This window comes from Prunus persica, chromosome G1, assembly GCF_000346465.2.
Source record: "Prunus persica cultivar Lovell chromosome G1, Prunus_persica_NCBIv2, whole genome shotgun sequence".
In the NCBI taxonomy this organism is placed as follows: Eukaryota; Viridiplantae; Streptophyta; class Magnoliopsida; order Rosales; family Rosaceae; genus Prunus; species Prunus persica.
The window spans coordinates 18,468,226-18,488,995 of NC_034009.1; the positions used below are offsets into that span (position 1 = coordinate 18,468,226).

At 37.3% G+C, this 20,770-nt stretch overlaps 1 protein-coding gene across 10 annotated transcripts; it reads right to left on the reverse strand.

Annotated features, from left to right (window-relative positions):
- LOC18791659 (probable disease resistance protein At1g58602) lies at nt 5,408-13,656 on the reverse strand. Of its 10 annotated transcripts, XR_002269660.1 has the most exons (5): nt 12,088-13,656; nt 9,346-11,072; nt 8,722-8,844; nt 7,330-7,405; nt 5,408-6,873 (listed from the first exon to the last, which is right to left on the reverse strand). XR_002269660.1 is itself a non-coding variant. In XM_020554647.1 (3 exons), exons 1-2 carry the CDS (start codon nt 13,094-13,096, stop codon nt 9,346-9,348), a joined length of 2,736 nt encoding a protein of 911 aa, XP_020410236.1. In that variant the 5' UTR covers nt 13,097-13,656; the 3' UTR covers nt 5,408-7,405. The 10 variants fall into 10 exon arrangements, 2 of the variants coding, with proteins under 2 accessions (XP_020410236.1, XP_007225326.1); XR_002269661.1 differs by lacking the exon at nt 8,722-8,844 and having other exon boundaries at nt 5,408-5,687; XR_002269659.1 differs by having other exon boundaries at nt 5,408-7,405.

Below are 20,770 nucleotides of genomic sequence, written 5' to 3' on the forward strand. Positions count from 1 at the left end.
AAATACTCAGCTCAAGGGTTGAAGAGAAGCAAACAAACATAATTCCTCCTAGTGAGTCAAGCAAATCTGAAGGGAGTAGTTGAGGAGCAAGCAAATCCCGTTCCCGACTGTTGAGCAGACTAGAGAGGAAAGGTACTCCCCAATAAAAATCAAAGAATCAGGACCAAGTTAAGGGAATCCGTCCGGAGTTACCTCCTAAAGAAGTTTGCGAGAAAGTGGAGTTGACCACCTTCCTTTAGAAGAAACAGGATATGTTCGCATGGTCGCCATCTGACATGCCTGGCATCGATCCGAACATTATCTGCCTTCGGCTTCTTGTTAACCCCGCCAATAAACCAGTGGATCAAAAGAGACACAACTTCACTCTTGAGCAAGTCGTGATCATTGAAGCTGAGATCGACAAGCTCCTAGCTGCCGGCTTCATCGATAAGGTCTTCTACTAAGAGTGGCTAGCCAATGTTGTTCTGGTGGTGAAACAAGAAAAGGGCAATTGGAGAGTTTGTGTCGATTACATCGACCTCAACAAAGCATGTCCTAAAGATAATTTTCCATTTTCGAGAATCGACTAGCTCGTGGATTCAACTTCCGGCAATTAGCTGCTCAGCTTCATGGACGCCTACTCCGGCTGTAATAGAATCTTGATGCACGAGGATTATAAGGCGAAGACTTCTTTCATCATCGAGAGAGGGACTTACTGCTACAAGGTCATGCCCTTTGGGTTGCTGGAGCAACCTATCAAAGGCTTGTGAATAGAATTTTCAAGGAGCAAATAGGCAAAACCATGGAAGTCTACGTAGATGACATGCTGGTCAAAGCTCTTGAGCGTGCAAACCACATCAAGAACTTCACTGAGGCATTTGGGATGCTCCGCCAGTATCGCAGAAAGTTGAATCTAAGCAAATGCACATTCAGTGTATCGTCCGGCAGATTCCTAGGATACCTAGTCAGTCAACGAGGCATCGAGGCACACCTACACCAAATCAAGGCCATTCTCGAGATGAAGTCACCCCGACAAGTACAGAATGTTCTGGAAAGCTTTAAAGAAGGGACAAAAAGACAAGTGGGATGAGGAGTACAAGATAGCTTTCCAGAATCTGAAGACTTACCTTACTTCACCTCATGTGCTCTCAAAGTCGGTTCCCTATGAACATGTTCCTGTACCTAGTAGTATCTAACTCAGTCGTCAGCTCAGCTCTCATCTGAGAAGAACTGGAAGCCCAACATTTGGAATTCTACACGTCAAAAGCTCTCCTCGATACAAAGACTTGCTACCCGAAATTGGAGAAACTCATTTTGGCCCTTGTAGTTTACTCAAGAAAATTGCAACCCTACTACCAAGCTCATCGAGTCATCGTTATGACCGACTTTCCTTTGAGATTAATCTTCCACAGCCCTGACGCTTTTCAACGACTTATGAAGTGGGCTATAGAGCTAAGCCAATACGACCTCTTCTACTGGCCGAAGACTACAATAAAAGCCAAGGTTAGAAACATGTGACAGTTGCACGTAGACGGAGCGTCAAACCAAAAAGGAGCGGGGGCAGGCGTCGTCATAATCACCCTAGACGGAATTTTTGTTGGAACAAGCCATCACACTAGGCTTTCTAGCCTCAAACAACGAGGCAGAATACAACGCATTGCTTTGCAGACTGCACCTAGCAAAAGACCTGTCGATCAAAATATTGGCCATCAACTCAGACTCCCAGCATATCAAGAATCAAGCCTCAAGTAAGTACATGGCAAAACATCCATGAATGATCTAGTACCTCGACAAGGTCCAATGACTTTTGAAAGAATTCCCTACTTTCACCACCTAACAAGTTCCACGGGTAGAAAACACTCATGCAAATGCATTGGCGAGCCTAGGATCAGCGCTAGACACCCAGTTCAAATGCTTCATCCATGCGAAACACCTTGACCGGACAAGCATCAAAGAAATAGAGCCAATCGACACAATGCAAATTGATGAAGACTCTACTGGCAAGACCTTATTATCGACTACTTGGTGAATAAAAATCTGGCGTCTAACAAGTTTGAGGCTAGGAAGGTCCAGCAAAAGGTTGCGATATATTACATGCAAGACAACAAGCTCATTCGCAAATCATACTCCGGCCCTCATCTCACCTATATAAGGTACCTTCAAACACTTGAGGACCTCTGCAAAATTCACGACGGAGAGTATGGCAACCACTTTGGGAGTAGGTCACTTGCCTAAAAGGCTCTAAACATAGGCTATTTCTGGCATGCCATGCCCCACGTCTCTACCGAATAGGTCAAGAAATGTGATTGCTGCCAGTGGCACAAACTGGTTTCTAACCTGCGTTTCGAAGTCTACCATTCGCAGAACAGTGCATGGTCATTTATGCAATGGGCCATTGATCTAGTGGGTCCCCTACCGTCGGCACCCGCCAAGAAAGAAATGATGATCGTCCCCATCGACTACTTTACTAAATGGATAGAGGCAGAAGCTCTATCATTTACCAAAGAAGCCCATATGGAATAATTTATCCGGAGAAACATCATCTGCTAATTTGGCTGCCCATGATTGCTAGTTACTGATAATAGGTCACAATTTATTGGCAAGCAGATCAACGCCTTCTTTGCAAAATAGAAGATCAAGCAACACCTGTCCACCCCCAAGGTATTCGCACGGCAATGGTCAGGCCGAGGCATCCAACAAATTATATTGGATTAACTGAAAAAAAAAAGATTAGAAGGTGTCGAAGGGAAATTGGCAGATGAGTTCCCTGGAGTACTATGAGATTATCGCACCACCAAGCGAAGATCAACTAGCGAAACTCCATTCTCCCTCGCCTATGAGACGGAAGCAATCATCCTTCCTCACATCATTGTCCCCTCCCCTTGAGGTTGGTAGTGTTGATCAAAATTCTAACCAGATGAAGCTCAACCTCGACCTACTCGAAGGAGAACGTGAGAGAGCCATTGTTCAAGTTGCCTCCTACCTACAGTTGAAGTCTTACTATGGCAAAATGGCCAAGGTCAAACAATTTCAAACAGGGGACCTTGTCCTCAAGAAAACTTTGATCACTGCACAAAGGCAAGGATTAAAGTAGATGAAACCTAATTGGGAAGACCCTTACATGACCAGTCAGTCAGGGGGCGGATGAAGCTTAGGGGGCAGAGGAGTTTTACACTTGACACTATGGAAGGTGTTGGATAGATTTTACTCTATTTATTTCTTGCAAGTGCACGAACCAATTATAGTATAGGAATGTAAGAACGAGGTCGTTCCACAGAGACTTGAAAGACACTTACTACTACTACTTAGACTCACAAGAAACCTAAAACTAAACAGATTTAAATGAGGTTGAGTTGAATTTGTTTCGAGTGAAAACTACTAAAAGGGAATACAAAATAGCAAGTGACCAGCAAGTAGATGTTTTTAGAAAATTTAGAGACAATGAAACAAGCACTAGGGGTTCAACTTCACCATGACAATCAAATTTCAAGCTACAAGTTAACAATCATCCAAGTTGATTAATTCAATTTCTGGAGTTCGTTCTTTCTTATATATGATTATCCATATGGTGTTTGGTTTTAATCAAGTACTCAGAATACATAATTTGGCTATGGTGTTTAGTCTAAACTATGAATCTGAATCCATTAAGGTTAAGAAGAACACTAAGGAACCAAGTAAATATTTAAACATGGTGTTTGTCCTAAATGCATACCCACTCATTCACTAATCCGTTCAAGAGTCATATGGTGTTTATCTAAACTTGAACTAGATAACCAACATGCAGGTGTTAATAATGGCCAGCTATTTAACAAGCATAAAGATTCAACTAAGAACAAGTGAATGAGACCAGAAAACTAGAAGTAATCAACCAAGAGTGACATTAACTTGAAAACATGAAACTATCTTGTCAAGCTACGTTGAAACCCTAGCTATGTAATTAGTTACAACCCATTAATGGAAAATACATTTGAATCATAATAAAAACATGGAGAAGGTAAGAAAAACCCGTGACCTTTGCACCAGTCGGGTATAGACTACAACGAGACCTTTGCACCAGTTGCAAGACTTAAAAGAAATGGAGAATTTATCAGCTAGAAGTAAAATATGTATTTCTAAATGGAGAGCTTGAAGAAGAAATATATGTGGAGCAAGCACAAGGATTTATCGAGCAAGGAGGAGAAGATAAAGCACTCAAGGTAAAGAAAGCCTTGTACCGACTCAAGCAAGTACCACGAGCATGGAATAGCAGCATAGACAAGTACATCAACATAGGCTTCAGGAGGAGCAAAACGAGCCTACTCTCTACACCAAAACTTAAGGTAATTCCGATATCTTAATCGTCTCTCTATATGTGGATGACCTCATCTACACTGGTTACAATGAAGAAATAATTTAAGAGTTCAAAAAAGATATGATGAAAACATTTGAGATGAGTGACCTTGGGATGATGCACTACTTTTTGGGCATTGAAATAAACCAAGAATAATATGGAATCTTCATATGCTAGAAAAAGTACACTGAGAATCTTTTGAAAAAGTTTAAGATGTACGGGTGCAAGACTATGGCTACTCTACTTATCACCAATGAGAAATTAAGAAAGGAAGATGTATCAAGTAAAGCTGATGATAAATTTACAGAAGTCTCATTGGGAGCTTACTATACTTAACAACAAGAAGACCCGACATCATGTACGCGACGAGCTTACTATCAAGATTTATGCAAAGTCCAAGCCAAATACACTATGGAGCAGCAAAGAGAATATTAAGATACTTGCAAGGCACAATTGCTATGCATATGGTATAAGCCCACTACAGATCCAAGACCATTCGGCTACATAGATAGTGATTTGGCTAGATCAGTGGATGACATGAAAAGCACATCAGGCTATGCATTTACAATTTGGTCTGGTATATTTTCATGGTCATCAAGAAAACAAGATACCGTGGCACAATCATCAGCAGAAGTCGAGTATGTAGCAACAGTCAGTTAAGCATGCCAAGCTATCTGGCTCAGAAGAATTTTCAAAGATATGGGAGAGTGCCAAACAAAAGCTGCTGAAATACTTTGCGACAACAAGTCTGCTATAGCAATGGCAAAGAATCCAGTGCTCCACAGCAGGACAAAGCATATCGCCATCAAGCATCACTTCTTACGAGAAGTCTCAGCAAACAAATAAGTAAAGCTCAAGTACTGTAAGACAGAAGAGCAAATCGCAGACATCTTCACTATGGCACTTCCAAGCCTAAAATTCGAATTGCTACGAAACATGCTCGGAATAACACAAATGTGCATTAAGTATGAGTGTTAAACATTAATGCACACGTGTGTGATAAAACTAGAAAATTCTAGAATCATTGAGAGAATTACCAAGTAAAAGATGGTTGTCTCTTATTAGAACCATCTAATAATTATGTGTTGTAATTATAACTAGAGAAATCTAGAATTATAGATTAACTTGTGGCAAAAAATGCCTTAGATCTCGGTTACTGTACAAACCGACTTAACTAAGTAAAATGCCAACTTAAATAGTCAGTTAGCATCTCTATAAATAAGCCTACAGTTGCGTCGATTCAACTGCACAAAAATGGATTCAGCTACATCCTCAACTTGTGATACTCGCAAGTGCACGAGCCGTTCGGTAGTATAGCATATGTAAGTGCGAGGTTGATCCCACGAGGATTGAGGATAAATTGATTCAATTCTATTCCCTGTATAAACAAAAATGGAAACAAGGTTTAAAGATGATTGTGAAAACTACAAAGATGAAAACAAGAAAGAAAGAAAATAATAATTCAAGCAAATAAGTTCCCAAGTTCAATTTAGATTCACAAATTGAATCTAGCTAAAGTATGATTAAGCCATGATGTCTGGTCCTAACCTTGTATTCTTCATTCCCTAATTTAATCATCTGTTGTCTAACCTAAAATTAAGCATTAGGAATCCATTAAGCATAGAAGAACATTTTAAACAACCAAGTATGTATCTAATCCTGGTTGTTGAATTCTCATACATACTCTTCCTATTCATAGTTCAATTCGAATTAAAGCATGATGTCTACTCTTAATTCAAACTAAGATACTTAACATGCAAGCCCTAATGATGATCAATCATTCAAACTAGCATATTAACTTACAAGCATAATGAATAAGAATAAAAACCATAATTGAAACTTGGAAACTAATCTAACTTGAAAACTTAAAATAAGAAATTACATTGCAACTAAGAATTAAATTAAAACTCAAAAACTTGAAGGAAATTTAGTAAAAGGATTTTGTTACAACAATTGAGAACTAGAAAGGAAAACTAAGAGAATTTGAGGAAGAGAAAGGAGGGAAGCTCTAGAGAAGTGTTTGAGAGCTCCCAACCCTTGGAGTGTGCTTACAAGCTTGGAGAACCTCACTATTTATAGGCCTAAGGGAAGTAAAATTCTGAATTGAATATTGTTTCTACCTACAACTGTCACTTCACCAACTTACAACACTCAATTCACCTACTTTACCTAACTTCCCCACCAAAAATAATTAGCTCATGCATATGTCATGCATGACAATGCATTGCAGTCAGCTTCTAGGCTCGTTTTGGGCTTGTGTCTCCATTCTGAAAAATTTGGAAAAATATGTATCTTGAAGCTCTTTGTCTTATCTTTCCAAACATATGCATCCTAGCTCAAGGAAAAATCGGAAAGACCTTCAAATATCATTTTTGGCCCAATAACGTAGATGCTGCCAATTTTGACCTTAAGCTGCCAAAATTTGCATAAGTTCCTCTAGAAGACTCAGAATCATAAACCCTAAAATGCTGCTGAAACTAGACTTCCACATCTTTCCAATGAGGTATGGCTCATTATCTGGTTCTTCCTGAGCACGTAGAGTCCAATCCGTAAAGTTGACTGATCTGCAGACACAATTTGAGCTAACTTGACTCCAAAATACATTAAATGAGTCACATGCTTAATACACTGAAACAAAGATAAAAGATGGTAAAAAACACAAGTTTAACTCAAAAACATAACCATATCATAAGCTAAAATGGTACACAATGATATGTAGTTATGCACCGATCAACAGCCCACTCAAAGTAATCAAGCTAAAAGCTGAAAACTACAGCTGTCCAACTCAAGTAATCGGCCAACTAAACTAATCAAGCTTTTGTACTTTTCTTCTTCAATCAATCAAATAAAACAATTCTGTTACTTTTCAAAAGTTTTCCATTCCAAGTTAAACTATCGTCCTAAACACTAAACCGACCATTTCCTAAACCTCTTCTCCCATAAACTAACAAGATTGAATATTTTACTACGGTACCAGAGATTTAAAGACTACAAGCAGATTTCAGAGCAAGAGACAAAACCTTATATACTTCACAGTTTCGTCACTCGCACAACGCCTCAAAGCAGCCATAGCTTCACATGTTCCATCCTCTGGACCTATAAAAAGATAAAATCATTCTGCTGAATAGAAACAGACGCAAGTCACAGTAAAAATATATACTTACACTTGGAACACAGATATACACTAACCAGCCACTTAAATCGATCATCTAACATGCTTTTCTAAGCATCTATTAGCTAGGCGACATATATCTCCATATGTTCTTGCTCCTCACCTCAGCAATACAATTAAAAAGGAAGATAAAAAAAATGACATATCTGCAAATATCCTTGATTATGGGAGACTATGAGTCAGATTCATGACAACTTTAAAATATTTTTGTTTTATGGTCGAATGACAACTTTACAATGATTATGTGACACTATGAGTCAGATTCATGACATTATATACAATCATAAACAGCATGTTTAAAGCATTTTCCCTATTTGACCATCTTTCTACAGTCAAATCTTGCAACAATTAACAAGAATCTTAATTCTCCACCTAATAGTTTTAAGTTATGGTGGAGGGAACGAATTAGGTACTTAAGTGTTAGTGTTAACTACACATAAAACTACCCAACCTTTTGGGGTCGTTTCAAATTAGTACCCAACTTTGAAAATCTGCACGTAGATACCCGACCTCACGAAAAACATACAAATTAGACCCTCCGTCAGTTGGACTAATAGTTAATCTCTTAATTAATTTGTATTTTTTTCATGCTACGTGTAAGATTTTCAAGATTGGGTACTAATTTGAATGAACCCCAAAAGTTAGGTAGTTTTATGTAATTAACCCTAAGTTTTATTAGATACTTGGCCAAAATAATCTCAGGGGTCATACACGTGGACAAATTCTCTTTTTTTCTTGATGACAGGCAGTTTGTATTTGTGATCTTTATCAAGAGCAACGTACACTTGTTGACTCTGACACCGTGTTTTAGTATTTGAAAGAGAAATGCTATCTGAAATTATAGTTTGCATTCGATCAATCAGTGTATAAATTCAGTTAAATAAACTCAGGCTCAGATTGTTAGTTTAACTAACACTACCATAGAACTGATTATATAGCTTCCGGTAACCGACCCAAGTCAAAATCTAGTGTGACAAGATTATTGTTGGTCCACTAAATCTTTTCTTGTCTCTAGAGACACAATCCTAATATCCTTGAGCTTTCTGTATAAAACTTATATACACACAAAGGGAAAGAAGGGAGAGAGAGAGAGAGAGAGAGAGAGAGAGAAAACAGAACCCGCTGCTTTCAGTAGACTCGTAACACCACGATTGCATGCCAAATGGTGTTACTGTGACATAACAATTTTTCTTGCTTTTACCTCATAAAATGTCGAACATAACAAATTCAGTTCATATACCGTTTCTGTTAGAATGCAATCCCTCTGAAATATATTGGAAAACAATTTCTTGTGCCATTTGCCGAAACTATTTGTTTGCTCTTTTTCTTTTTTTTTTTGGGTATAATTCCTCATATGCCCCACCTGCAGTATAAAACAAAGTGAGCATTTTTGTTCTATGGGACATATAATATTTCAATTTGAACTTTGGGAGTTGTATTTTCAAAACTGAAAAGGGAAAACAAGAAAAGCTGTTGTGCTTCCAATTCATCCAAGTTAAGGAGTTTGCCTCTTCCCGGGTAAGGTCGGTTGCTACTCACGGAATTATTTTTTATTTTTTATTTTACTTAAGTTGATGTGATCAATAGGCAAGATCCAGAATTCATTAAATGAACCACTTTACTAAAAATTTCGAGACATAACAAACTAAAATGCTGGACCAAAGAAGTCAGCTTGGTCTTCAACTTAAGAGGAATGCAAGTCAGAGTAAGCAGGAAAATTAAGTAGAAGGAGTGAGAAAAAAAGAAGCAAGACAGAGCAAAATTTGTTGAACCAAAAAAAGGATAAAAAAGTTAATAAGTGATGCCAAATGAAGAATACAAAAAGAAAATAAATTAACCTCGAAAATTTCAAGTTAAGAAATACCTATTCCTCGTGCACATCCCCAAGTGCAAGGGAAGGTACACGCCGCACTATATAGAAATCCTCGCCTCCTTCCTGAAGCCTACTGTAGAATGTTCTAGGCATCCGGCCGATGGTAAAGTCCCTGAGGCTAGAGATATATATCAGCCCATGTGGAACTGTCTTCAATCTATAGCAACAATGAATACCCAACTGAAGGAGACTAGGCATGGCTCCTTCCTCAATCCTCCATTCCTCTAGTGTTTTCAAGTCTTCCAGGGAAAGAGTTTCAAGACGAAGAAAACCTCCACTGGAGCATACCAGTGTCTTTGTGCTTTCCTGGAAACTCAGAGACTGAAGTGAAAGAATTCTTAAGTTTGGCAGCCTCTCTAGTATTGCCATTTGGTCATCCTCGAGATGACACTCACACAACGATAACTTGGTGAGGTTTGGATAGTGCTGGGGGTCTGTCGACAGCTCTTTGATAGGTCCATACAGCTTCAACTTGTATATACGACAACAACTTAGTACTATTTGCATAACCTCCTCCTGAATATTAACTCCAACATCATTCTTCACAAATAGAGACTGAATTCGGTTTAGTGTGCTGCTTGCAGATCTCAATAATTCCTCCAGATTTTGCACAGGTCTTGACAATCGTATACCCAGTTTTCTGAGATTGGTTAATTTTGTAAGATCACTCATATCACAAAAATCACTTGAAACACAAGATAAGGTTTGCAAATTGCAGAGGTTAGACAGTCGGAGTACGCTACTTGAGCTGTAATACAGTAAGTATAGATGTCTCAACTGTTCCATTTTCCATATCACATTCGGAATTATTGGAGTCCGATCATTCGAGTGACAGAAGTCCAAATTCAGAGTTTGCAAACATATCAAATTACCTAAAGATGGGGGCAACCATATTATATTACTCTTCCTTAGACTTAAGAACCTTAAGCAAAGCATATTCCCAATTTCAGTTGGCAACCTTACTTCCCTGACCATATATTCAACCTTCAAAACTCTAAGAAATTTCAAATCCTTGAATGTGGATAGTATATATGTTGTACTTTTTGGTATCCAATTTTTTGGGCCAAAGAACAATAGAGACCTAACATGGTCTTGTGATTCATATCTTGATGAAACCAATTCAACATCATTCGCATCGAAATAAAGGGCAAGTCTTCGAACTTTACCAGTTGGTTCGTGTCCAATATTCGAAAAGTTGACAATTTTGAGAAATTCCTCCTCGCGTGCCTTCGACAAGCACAATTCTCGCATGAGATCATGCATACGGCAAGTTTTAATCTTTCTAACTGAACCCCTCTTTCCAACTTGAACTATACCCCTTTCCACCAACTCGCTTAGACAATTGTATGCTACATCCTCCACCGTTGCCAGCAACCTTTGCTTTTGTTGTGCCAAAGATATAAAACCTTCTGCTATCCACAATTGAGTCAATTCTTTGGCTGGAATCTCAAGATCTTCAGGAAATTGGCCTAAATATAGAAAGCACGGTTTTAAGTAATACGGTAAGTCATCATAACTCATTGCCAACATCCAATGTACACTTGTATATTCTTCAATATCGTAACTTCTATAAACATTTTCATATACTCTATTCCACTCATCAAGTGTCTTCTTTCTCGCTAGAAGTCCAGCAAGCGTAACGATGGCTAATGGAAGACCATTACAATGTCGAATCATACGAACTCCTAGTTTTTTCATCCTTTCAAAAATTTCAGGGCCTGAAAAAAAAAAAACCCCTAACAATTCTCAGCTTAGCAATCTTATAGCATTATAAATATATAAAAACAATACACAGAAAAAGTAAGAAGTTTTACTATTATTGTTGCATTGATTTTATTTCTTTTAATGTTCATTTTTTTCATAATTTCAACTGACGCCATGAATGTATGGGAATAAAGTTCAACTAGCTTCTCCACACATGCCAATAACCCTTTTCAAACAAAACAAACAAAAACTGTAATATGATAAAACAGAAAAATACGACAACTAACATACTTTGCTGGTTGTTTTATTCCACCATGTCACCCCTCTAAAATTACAGCTGCTGTTTTGCTTGAACAGTTACTTTTAGTGAATGGCATATTAGGATCTTCAAAATCAAAAGCTACACGAAATCCTAAAAGTTCTCCATTTATGATATTATAGATGAGAAAGTTAAGATTATTTTCCATTTCCAACTTACTTTGTTTAAATAACTTTCAAGACTACAACAGCTTAAGCTCCACAAAAACACGCAGCTTAAGCTCCAAATGCCTATAATTTTACATAGAACCATTTAAATGTGAATATACGTCCGCACCACGGATGTGGGCTCCAGATTCAGCTTGTACTTTTGTCATATATCACCAAAAGTGATAGCAGGTGGGTCCAAATATCAATGCGATTTGATGATCATAAGGCCTCATTCAAGTATCATATTTACGAAGATTAACAATATTGGCAATCATTTCGTCATCAAACTATAACACAACAAATAGACGAACAAAATGTTTCCAATAAAACAACAAAATATTCATGATGATAATCAAATGGTCAAACATTTCTGCTTGTGCTGATTTTTTGCATGAACAACAGATGTTCGGATTCCTCTTAAGGAGGGTGAAGCTAAGCTACACCAAGAGTTAAGGTGGGTGAATGAAAATAAACTCAATAAATAGTATCAAATGGACTGTGACAGTCTTTATTACTTGTTAAATAAGAAGACAAAGATAAAAAGCTGAGAGTGAGAAATACCTCTATCATTCCTTCCGGAAAATGCTATATTCTCAAACAATTCCCAACTTTCATCCTCAGTTAGTGGGTAGCAGTGCAAGATGAAACCGTTCCTAGCTGCATATAAAGCTACTTCCTTGTTCCTTGTGGTAAGTAATATTTTGCTCCCTGTTGCACCGTATACAGGAAATGGAAGTCGTAAAAGTTCCCAATCCTCAGTTCTCCAGATGTCATCAATAACCACCAAACATCTCTTCTCTCCTAGGAGACGAATAAGTTTTCTGGCTATTTCATCATCATCCATGCTTGCAATTTCTTCTCTTTGCTCATTGGTAGGAGAAATAAATTGAACCAAAATTTCCTCCCAAACACGTCTTACTTCAAATTGTTGAGATATACACACCCACGCAAAACAATCAAAATGACGCCTGACTGCGTGATGATGATAAACCTCTTTTGCAAGAGTAGTCTTTCCTATACCCCCCATGCCCAATATAGCAATAACTGGATCTTCATTTTGTTCCAAACGCATAACCAATGCTTTTACTTTGGCTTCTAACCCAACAATAGGATGAGGATGATGTTCAGTATCACGTGGAGGTAAATAATTTGGAATCAGCACTTCAATTCTATTAGTTTGCAAACTCAACCTCAACTCAGAAATTGTGTTGGTAATGTCACATATTTTCGACTCAATCTTGCGCACGCGAATTCGGTCAATAAACATGCAAGCATACCTTTTCATCGCACTCTGACAAACTCCTTTCCTTCTCAAAACCACTTTCAACGAATAAGTTTCAACGATTACTTCCAAGTCGTAAGCCGCGTCTCTAATTATTCTGGCAACCCAACTGCGTGCTTCCACATCGTCTCCTTGTCTTCCATCCACAAATTTCGCAAACCTCCGCATCAATTGTAACTCGGTTAGTGCAAGCTGAACTTGATCTCTAATTTCAGACAAGTATTCCCCATTCCGACTGACGAATTCTTCAAGCCCTTCCGCCACAAAGCAAACTACAGCCTCAGCCATATTCTCTTTGCCGCAAGGAAGGAAAACAACAAAACCAGATTTTCTTTCGCCTTTGATCAGATCTGCTAATAACTAGAAAGGAAGGCAGTCTCTTCGCCGGAGAAGCTATGCGGAGGGTTTTAATAAGTATCTTAGAATACCACCAATACCCCTTTGATTTCTGTAATGACAACCTTTGCTCTATCGTTTCTCTCAATCTCACTTCTCCACTGTTCTTAACTCCACCGACACCCGCCAGCCCCTACCATTCTCCTTTCTCGCCAACCAATACAAACTAACTTTTTCCTTTTTTATTAGAGCTTAGAGCATCTCTCCGGAGGCTTTTCAAATTTTATCTAAATTCTAATTAAAATAGCTAACCACTTAAAAGGGAATTCCTTCAGCAGTCTCTCTATTTTAGCTAATCTCAAATATTTTATTATTTTAAATTTATTAAAAAAATTAAAAAAAAAAGAACTCAAAAAGTCATTGTCTTAACCCCACCGAACCTTTTTCTTTCCTTCTCTCTCTTTCCCTCTCTCTCTCTTCCGGCTTTTGCTTCTCTCTCTCTCTTTCCCTCTTTCTTTCTCTCTCTCTTTCCCTCTCTCTCTCTCGCAGCTTTCAATTGGCGAGCCGCACCTTTCTCTCTCCCCTTCGTTACATGTAGCAAGCCAAAATAGCGATCTCCAAAATGGCGAGGGAGGTAGTGACTCTGCTAGAGGGTAGTTTTTTCTTCTTTTTCGCTAAAATGGCTAGGGATAAGGGAGTAGCGATGCAGCTGGAGATGCTCTTAGGGTGCATTTGGATGAGAAAATTTTAAAGTACAAAAAAATTATAAATGACGGAAATTGATATTCTAGAATTTATAAAGTTTTTTGTTTGGGTGACGGATTTAAAATACGGAATTTAACTTTTATGTAAAGTTATCTTTTTCAAAAACTCAATTTCTCTTGGAATTTGAGAAATGACCTTTTTAGATATAATTTAAAGTTGGGATTTATGATCTCCAAATTCCATTTTTTTCCTACACGGAATTTCTAAGTTTATATAGTTTTTATCCAAACACCGAAATTGATTTATGTCAATTTAGAAATTCTGACTTTTATCAAAATCCAAGTTTATTTTCCTAGTCCAAACACACCGTTAAAGTCCTAATTTTTTCTTATTTTTGTTAAGTTTAATTATTTTTTTGTAAATTGACCAATTTTAAAATTCAGAAAACAACATTTTATTTAGGGTGTTGTTAAATCAACTCTAAAATTAACTGAGTACATATGATCTAAGTACAGCCTAATATTTAAATCAAAATGTAAAATTAACTAAGTACACTCTATCTAAGTACCAAAAATATTTCTAATACACCCTAATACATTGTATCACACAACATCAAACCCATTCGATAGCGAAAGTCTTTGAATTTGGGTACGGAATTCCTAAAATTGAATAGGGGCAGATATTTAAATACGAGATGAATCTATACTGCAACTTCATCATCATCTTCCACTTCAATTGCCTTGACGACCACAGTGTTTCCAAGCGGCAAGATATGCCCATCTAGGAAAATCGTAAAATCTGGATTGGCCTGCAGAGCAAGCAACAAGACTAATGTTTTGGGGTCTGGTGCGGGAACTATGGCCATGGCAGCGTAGTGAGGTGTGGAGGTGTTAAATTAGATTCCAATGTCAATACGAGCGGTGGGAGTAATGTTAATGGCAATTGAGATCAGCAGCATTTATAGATTCATCTCGTATTTAAATATCTGCCCAAATTCATTTTTAGGAATTCTATACCTAAATTCAAAGACTTGCCATTTTACCAAATCCGTGTGTATTTTAATTTTTTTGTAACCTAAACCAAAGTTAATACTTTTTTATGACTCCTTCGACGTGTCTGAAGCATCTGATGAAATACTAAATAACGATGAAACAAATTGTTGGAGTTGACACTAGGTTGGAAGTAGGGTTTTTTGCTTAAATTTGATCAGGGTGACTATGGTGAGTATGGTATACTTATTAAAATTATATTTGTTTCACAATTCAATATATTCTTTGTGGTCATTTTATATTACGATAAATTAGTAATTCATAATAGTTTGGTAACACAGTGTACTCAGTTAATTTTGAGGTTCGTTTAACTGCACCGTTTATTTATTCCATATCTTGTTGGCCTTCCCTCTTTGATTCGATACAGTTAAACTTAAAAGAGGGTATGATTCTAAAAGATTACATAGCTCATATTTTAGTTTTGAATCATTTGGTGTTTAATTTTGGATTTTTTACGCTAGTACAAATGATATTGTATTGAGGGACAGGAGAATCCAACCTAACTGATGTAGGCAGTATGACAGGACCCGACCCAAATTTCAGTTTGGAATCCGAGCCAAACCCTGTGCGTGTCCAACACCTTGAGGGTGCCGGGCACAAATGACCTAATTGCCCTTCTAATTAAAATTTTAATTTTATTACAAGTTTGACTTTTGTTCAAAATTCGGCAAAATCTCCCCTGTAATTTGATCATTTCCCAAAATTTCAACCTGTCAACAAAGCATATACATAAAAATCTCAACTGCCAGGATTCTTCCAATTTACATCTAAACAATTCTGCTAAACTAAACGGCCTCAGGCCTCACAAAAAGTCCTAGGGCAATTCATCAGAGCAACTAATTCAAGAATATACAACAGAACAATTTGATTTCAAATGAAAATCCTACATAAGAGAGCGAGTGGAGCGGACTGTGGAATCTGCCCGGTAATGGCGCTCTAGTGCACGTCTATTGCCTGGGGGCGCAAAACATTCAAAAATGTGAGTGAACAAAAATAAAAGTTTAGAAAATAGCATATGAACATACTAAACCCTCCATTACAACATTTAGAAAATTCAATATGATTCTCATACTATACATGTACAGAAATCAGGCATGCATATTTATATTTATATTTATATAATAATTCACACGCTTACAGAAATCATTGATCAATTAAGTATTGAAAGATAAAGATTTCTCTACCACCTAGGTATACCCATTATATTTCCGTCAATTCCTTTATTTTCCGTCAATTCCTCTATTTTCCGTCAATTCCTTGTGCCACTAAAGTGACACATCCTCGCAGGCCTTGGGAACACAAAGTAACCCGAGCCGCAATCCTCGTTGGACTTAGGAGACATTTGATCAACCTGATCCGCATTCCTCGCTCCGCACGGTTTGGGCGTCCCCGAAACTCGTGGGGCAAATGTCAAGCGCGCTAACAAAACCGAAGGCAACTACGATGTCCACGGCAACCAATTCTATCCAAAGGCAAATATTATTCCGAAAGGCAACATCTATTCCGAAGGCAACCTTAGGTATCCATGGTGGTTTTTAAAATAAATATATTTTTCTGAAAAAAAAAATTAGAATCTATAAAACTACCTCTTAATTATCCTGAAATCCTGCTGCCATTCAATCCAATAAATTATCTCAATTCTTACTTTCCATACCCCTTTTTGCATATTCAGCTTGGCAACATATAAATAAAAATATTTAAATCCAACAAATCATGCTAAGAAAGCCATAGGCAATAAAACTTATTCAAGATCAAATAATGAAATTCAATTGTATAAAAATTATTTATAAAACAAAAGTCCACTCATTGAGCATCCAAGCTAGCCTGACCCTTCGAGGGTCCCTCCTGTGGGTCTACTTGAGCCCGAGTACCTATTTGAGCCATAATAAATATTTTATTAATAAAATTGCTCAACATTAATATTTAATTTAAAACCCTAACTCCATGCTCCTAGAAGTGCGTGCATCAAGTTTAAAGTCATTCATATGCCCACATAAGCTTTTCGGATGGATAGAATGGTCTGAAAAGACCCGAGACTCGCTAAGCGATAAACTTCCATATTGGTCAACTCGGGACCTCGTGGGGTCCACGACCTCCAATTGACAATCCGAGAGTTTCTATTGGTTCTACATATTTTAATAATGATGTCTTGACAGTTGGCAACCATTCTTGAGAAAAAAGAAAAAAAAATTGGTTAGACCAACATTAAGTCTTTTCTCTCCCGATCTGCTCCCTCACCATAGCCTCTAGCTTCAGTGTCGACGTTCGTTCTGTCCCGACATGCTCCCCGGTGACGTCCATTTGCCTCGTCAGCAACGTCGACATCGGCACTATCCATCTTGAAGGGAATATTGTGGGAATGGTGTTGTGCAGAGATTTCTAAAAACTCTACAACCAAACTTTGAGAGTATAAATCACCTAGCATGCCATATCTAATATGAAATCAAAGTAAGAGTAAAGCATTAAATAAACTAAGGATTCATGCAAGTCTTATTTGGTCCCAAGCTTTATAAGTCTATGAAATTGTGTGCCAAAGACTCTCTAAATCCTATTTGAGAGAAAGATAAGATGTTCATACCCTTGGAGCGAATCTTGAAACCAAGAATGGTGTTCAAGTAGGGGGAGTGGTCCCTTTATTGTTGGCTTTCCTTTTGATGTTGATTCTCTACCTTATAGCTCTCCAAATAGGTACAAAGATATGCACCTCCTCAAAGTTCTTCACCAAGGATTGAATGGGATGAGAGAACGAGTAGACAACAAGTGAAGAGTGGTGCTTGAAGGAAACATGCAGCTAATGCTAGGAAATGAACTTTAGCCACAACCTATACAACAAAAACATTCTAAATGGCGGATTCATTTTGTTTATACTAGTTGAGCTAAACCTTTTTCATTTTAAATGTAGTATCTTAGACTAGTCTCTTTGAACACAAATAGAAAAGGGAAAAGGGAATGCATCTTTACCCTTGATGACCTTTTCTTGATTTCTCAAGAATGAACACCTTTGTTGGAAAAGGCCTTTTCTTTCTCTTGATTTTGACTCATTCACCTTAGGGCTCCAAAATTGGAGTCCTCGACCTCATCACACCAAATGTTGCTAGAGATGAAGAGAAGGCAATCAAGAAGTATGGATGCTAGTTTACTTCTTGATTGGACCAATTTTTGGTTTATGGAAGATAAGATAATAGGATGATCACTCATCAACCAAAGTAGGAAACCGAAAATCCTAGCTAGGTTTTCTCCAACACTTAGCTTTTATAGGCAAAACAAATTTTGGGTGGGTATTGGGGCTCCATTTGGTTCATGGGTCATGTCATCTTATGTCACTTATCCCTTGGGCCCAACAACCTTTTGGGCTATTTTGTCCATTTCCTTCTTAAATCATATTGAAAAGCCTAATCCAATATTTCTATATGTCAATATTAATTCCATCAGTCTCGATCTCTTGGACCACAGGAGTCCAAGATATTGTGGTCACTCACCGTTGGATATTAATCCAATGGTTCAAAAAAGTTTTTTAAAATGAGTGCAAGAGTGAGTGAACCGTTGAATTTACATCCAACGGTGAGTGACCACAAATCTCTTGGACCCCTGTAGTCCAAGAGATCAGGACTGTTAATTCCATAATTAATCTTTTAATTATAATTTAACTATTAAACTATAATTATAGTCTTACGCAATTTGACCTGGTCAAACTATTTGACTTTGGTCAATTGCTCTAGTTAACATGTTGACTTTTGACCGTTGACTTTGACATTTGATTATCAACCATTGACTTGTGTTTCCTCATTTCATTTCTCCTCATTTGTACCTCCAATCACTTTCTTTGGGTGTGCAGATCCGTAGGTTACCTTTAGCAAGGAAGCAGGTTGACTCAACTCCTCAGAAATGATATACGAATTAAATTCCACAATTTTATTCTTCCTATTAATAAAGGTTAATTGAAAGCTTCTAGGACATCCACAAACCATGGTTGTCTTCTCACAACCCGATCCGAGAATAAAGAATATTCCCGAATCAGGGTGCGTGAACTGAATGAAATAAAATAAAAAGACTAAAAAAATTAGTTAAAATACATTTCCTTTATATAAAATAATAATAATAATCTTACAAGTGTACCAGATATAAATAAAAGTTTATAATTCTAAACTAATCTAACTTCTCTGGTTTCGGCTTTGTCTTACCCACTAATTGATCTGAAAAACAAAATAGGTGAGGGATGAGCAAACCACCGCTCAGTGAGTAGATTATGTAATATGCCAGTCAAGCAATATCATTTTACACACTCTAGAAAAATATAATAAAAAGATGCACAATCCAAATCATATCACATCATTACTTCATATCTTGGTTATCCTTCACAAATTGTACTCAGCACGTGACCCCTATCGGCCTCACTGCCCTATGTCCCCGTCTGGTACATTTATCCTTCGAATATCCCGTCACTGAAGTTCTCATGTTCCATGAATAATACATACTTCACAAAAACTCCAAATAATATACATATTGTGTGAAATATTGCACAAATTAGACATGCTTGACTTGAAAATAGAGAGAAATTTGTAAATAGAATAAACCCGTGATTTTCACATTTATCACAAAATGAGAACTTCTAGAACATATTACATAACCCACTCACCATGATAAGTATGAAGTATTGCAAGACAAACACACACACACTCTTCGTCTTGTTTCTTTTTCTTCCTTCTCTCTCTCTCTCACTATTTCATGTAGAAATCTATCTTCAAGGATTGGAATGAATGATTGAAGTAAGGAATGATACTTATAGGAGAGGATATGCATGCACCCAAATAATATTTATATATACAATATTTTAAACCATCAAAAAGATAAGATAAAAATGTAAGGGAATAATGTGATTCAACCCCCTTTGGCCAATTATATTACAACACCACCACCAAAAGATAAGATAGAAAGATGAGGGAATAATGTGAGTAATCCACCTTTGGCCAATGATATCACAACACCACTTGTTACTAGCATGCAAGGTGGCATGGAAATGATGATTTGATTAAAACCAATTCTAAGTCTCTACACATGAATAACAAGGATGGTGTCATCTTTCAACTAAAGGGATAATCTCATACTAGGCTTAAGATCTAATAACATATAAGTCTTCACAATAAATATTCTTACAGTTGTCGCCTAGCAGCAAGTCACGGTTATCCGAGCTAAATGAGACCTTGTGAAAGAACCTATTCAAATTGGAATGACCTTGCAATTGAATCCTTTTCTTATGTGACCGTCAAATTGGAATGACAGTCAAATTGGAACCTATTCACATTATTAAATCATGGAATCCGATTGACAATATCCTAATGTGAATAATTCCTTTTATATGATTATCCTGGTAAGACTTGAAGACTTCTTCTTTCAAGTCTTATCTACTACCCTACGCAGAGATTTGACCAATCATATCTTGGATTATTCTCTCTCCTTTACTGAGAGTAGAGATTCCTTGTTGTATATTCATTTACTTCCATGACTTTATTAAGAATCCTGATGAGCACCTTTAAGCTATGTCTAATTCAACATGACCTTATAGTGCCCTCAAAGATTAACAACATAGCCACAAAACATCTATGATGCCTTAGGTCTAAGGATTAGTTTGCACCATTGCAATTTATGAGTTCCAGCTTGACATGTGAGTAAAGACTTCCATGATGTAACTCATGTGTTGGATCGCGTTCAATGTACTTGTTCTTTTACAAGCACCTACACACATGTCGATGTGTCTCCACACTTAATGACTTGAGACCTTGCATCCGAATCAATATTCCTATGACCAGGAACATATTCAGGATTTCGAGATGATGAGAAGTCTCCATGTATACAATCTCATTACATAGCTCTC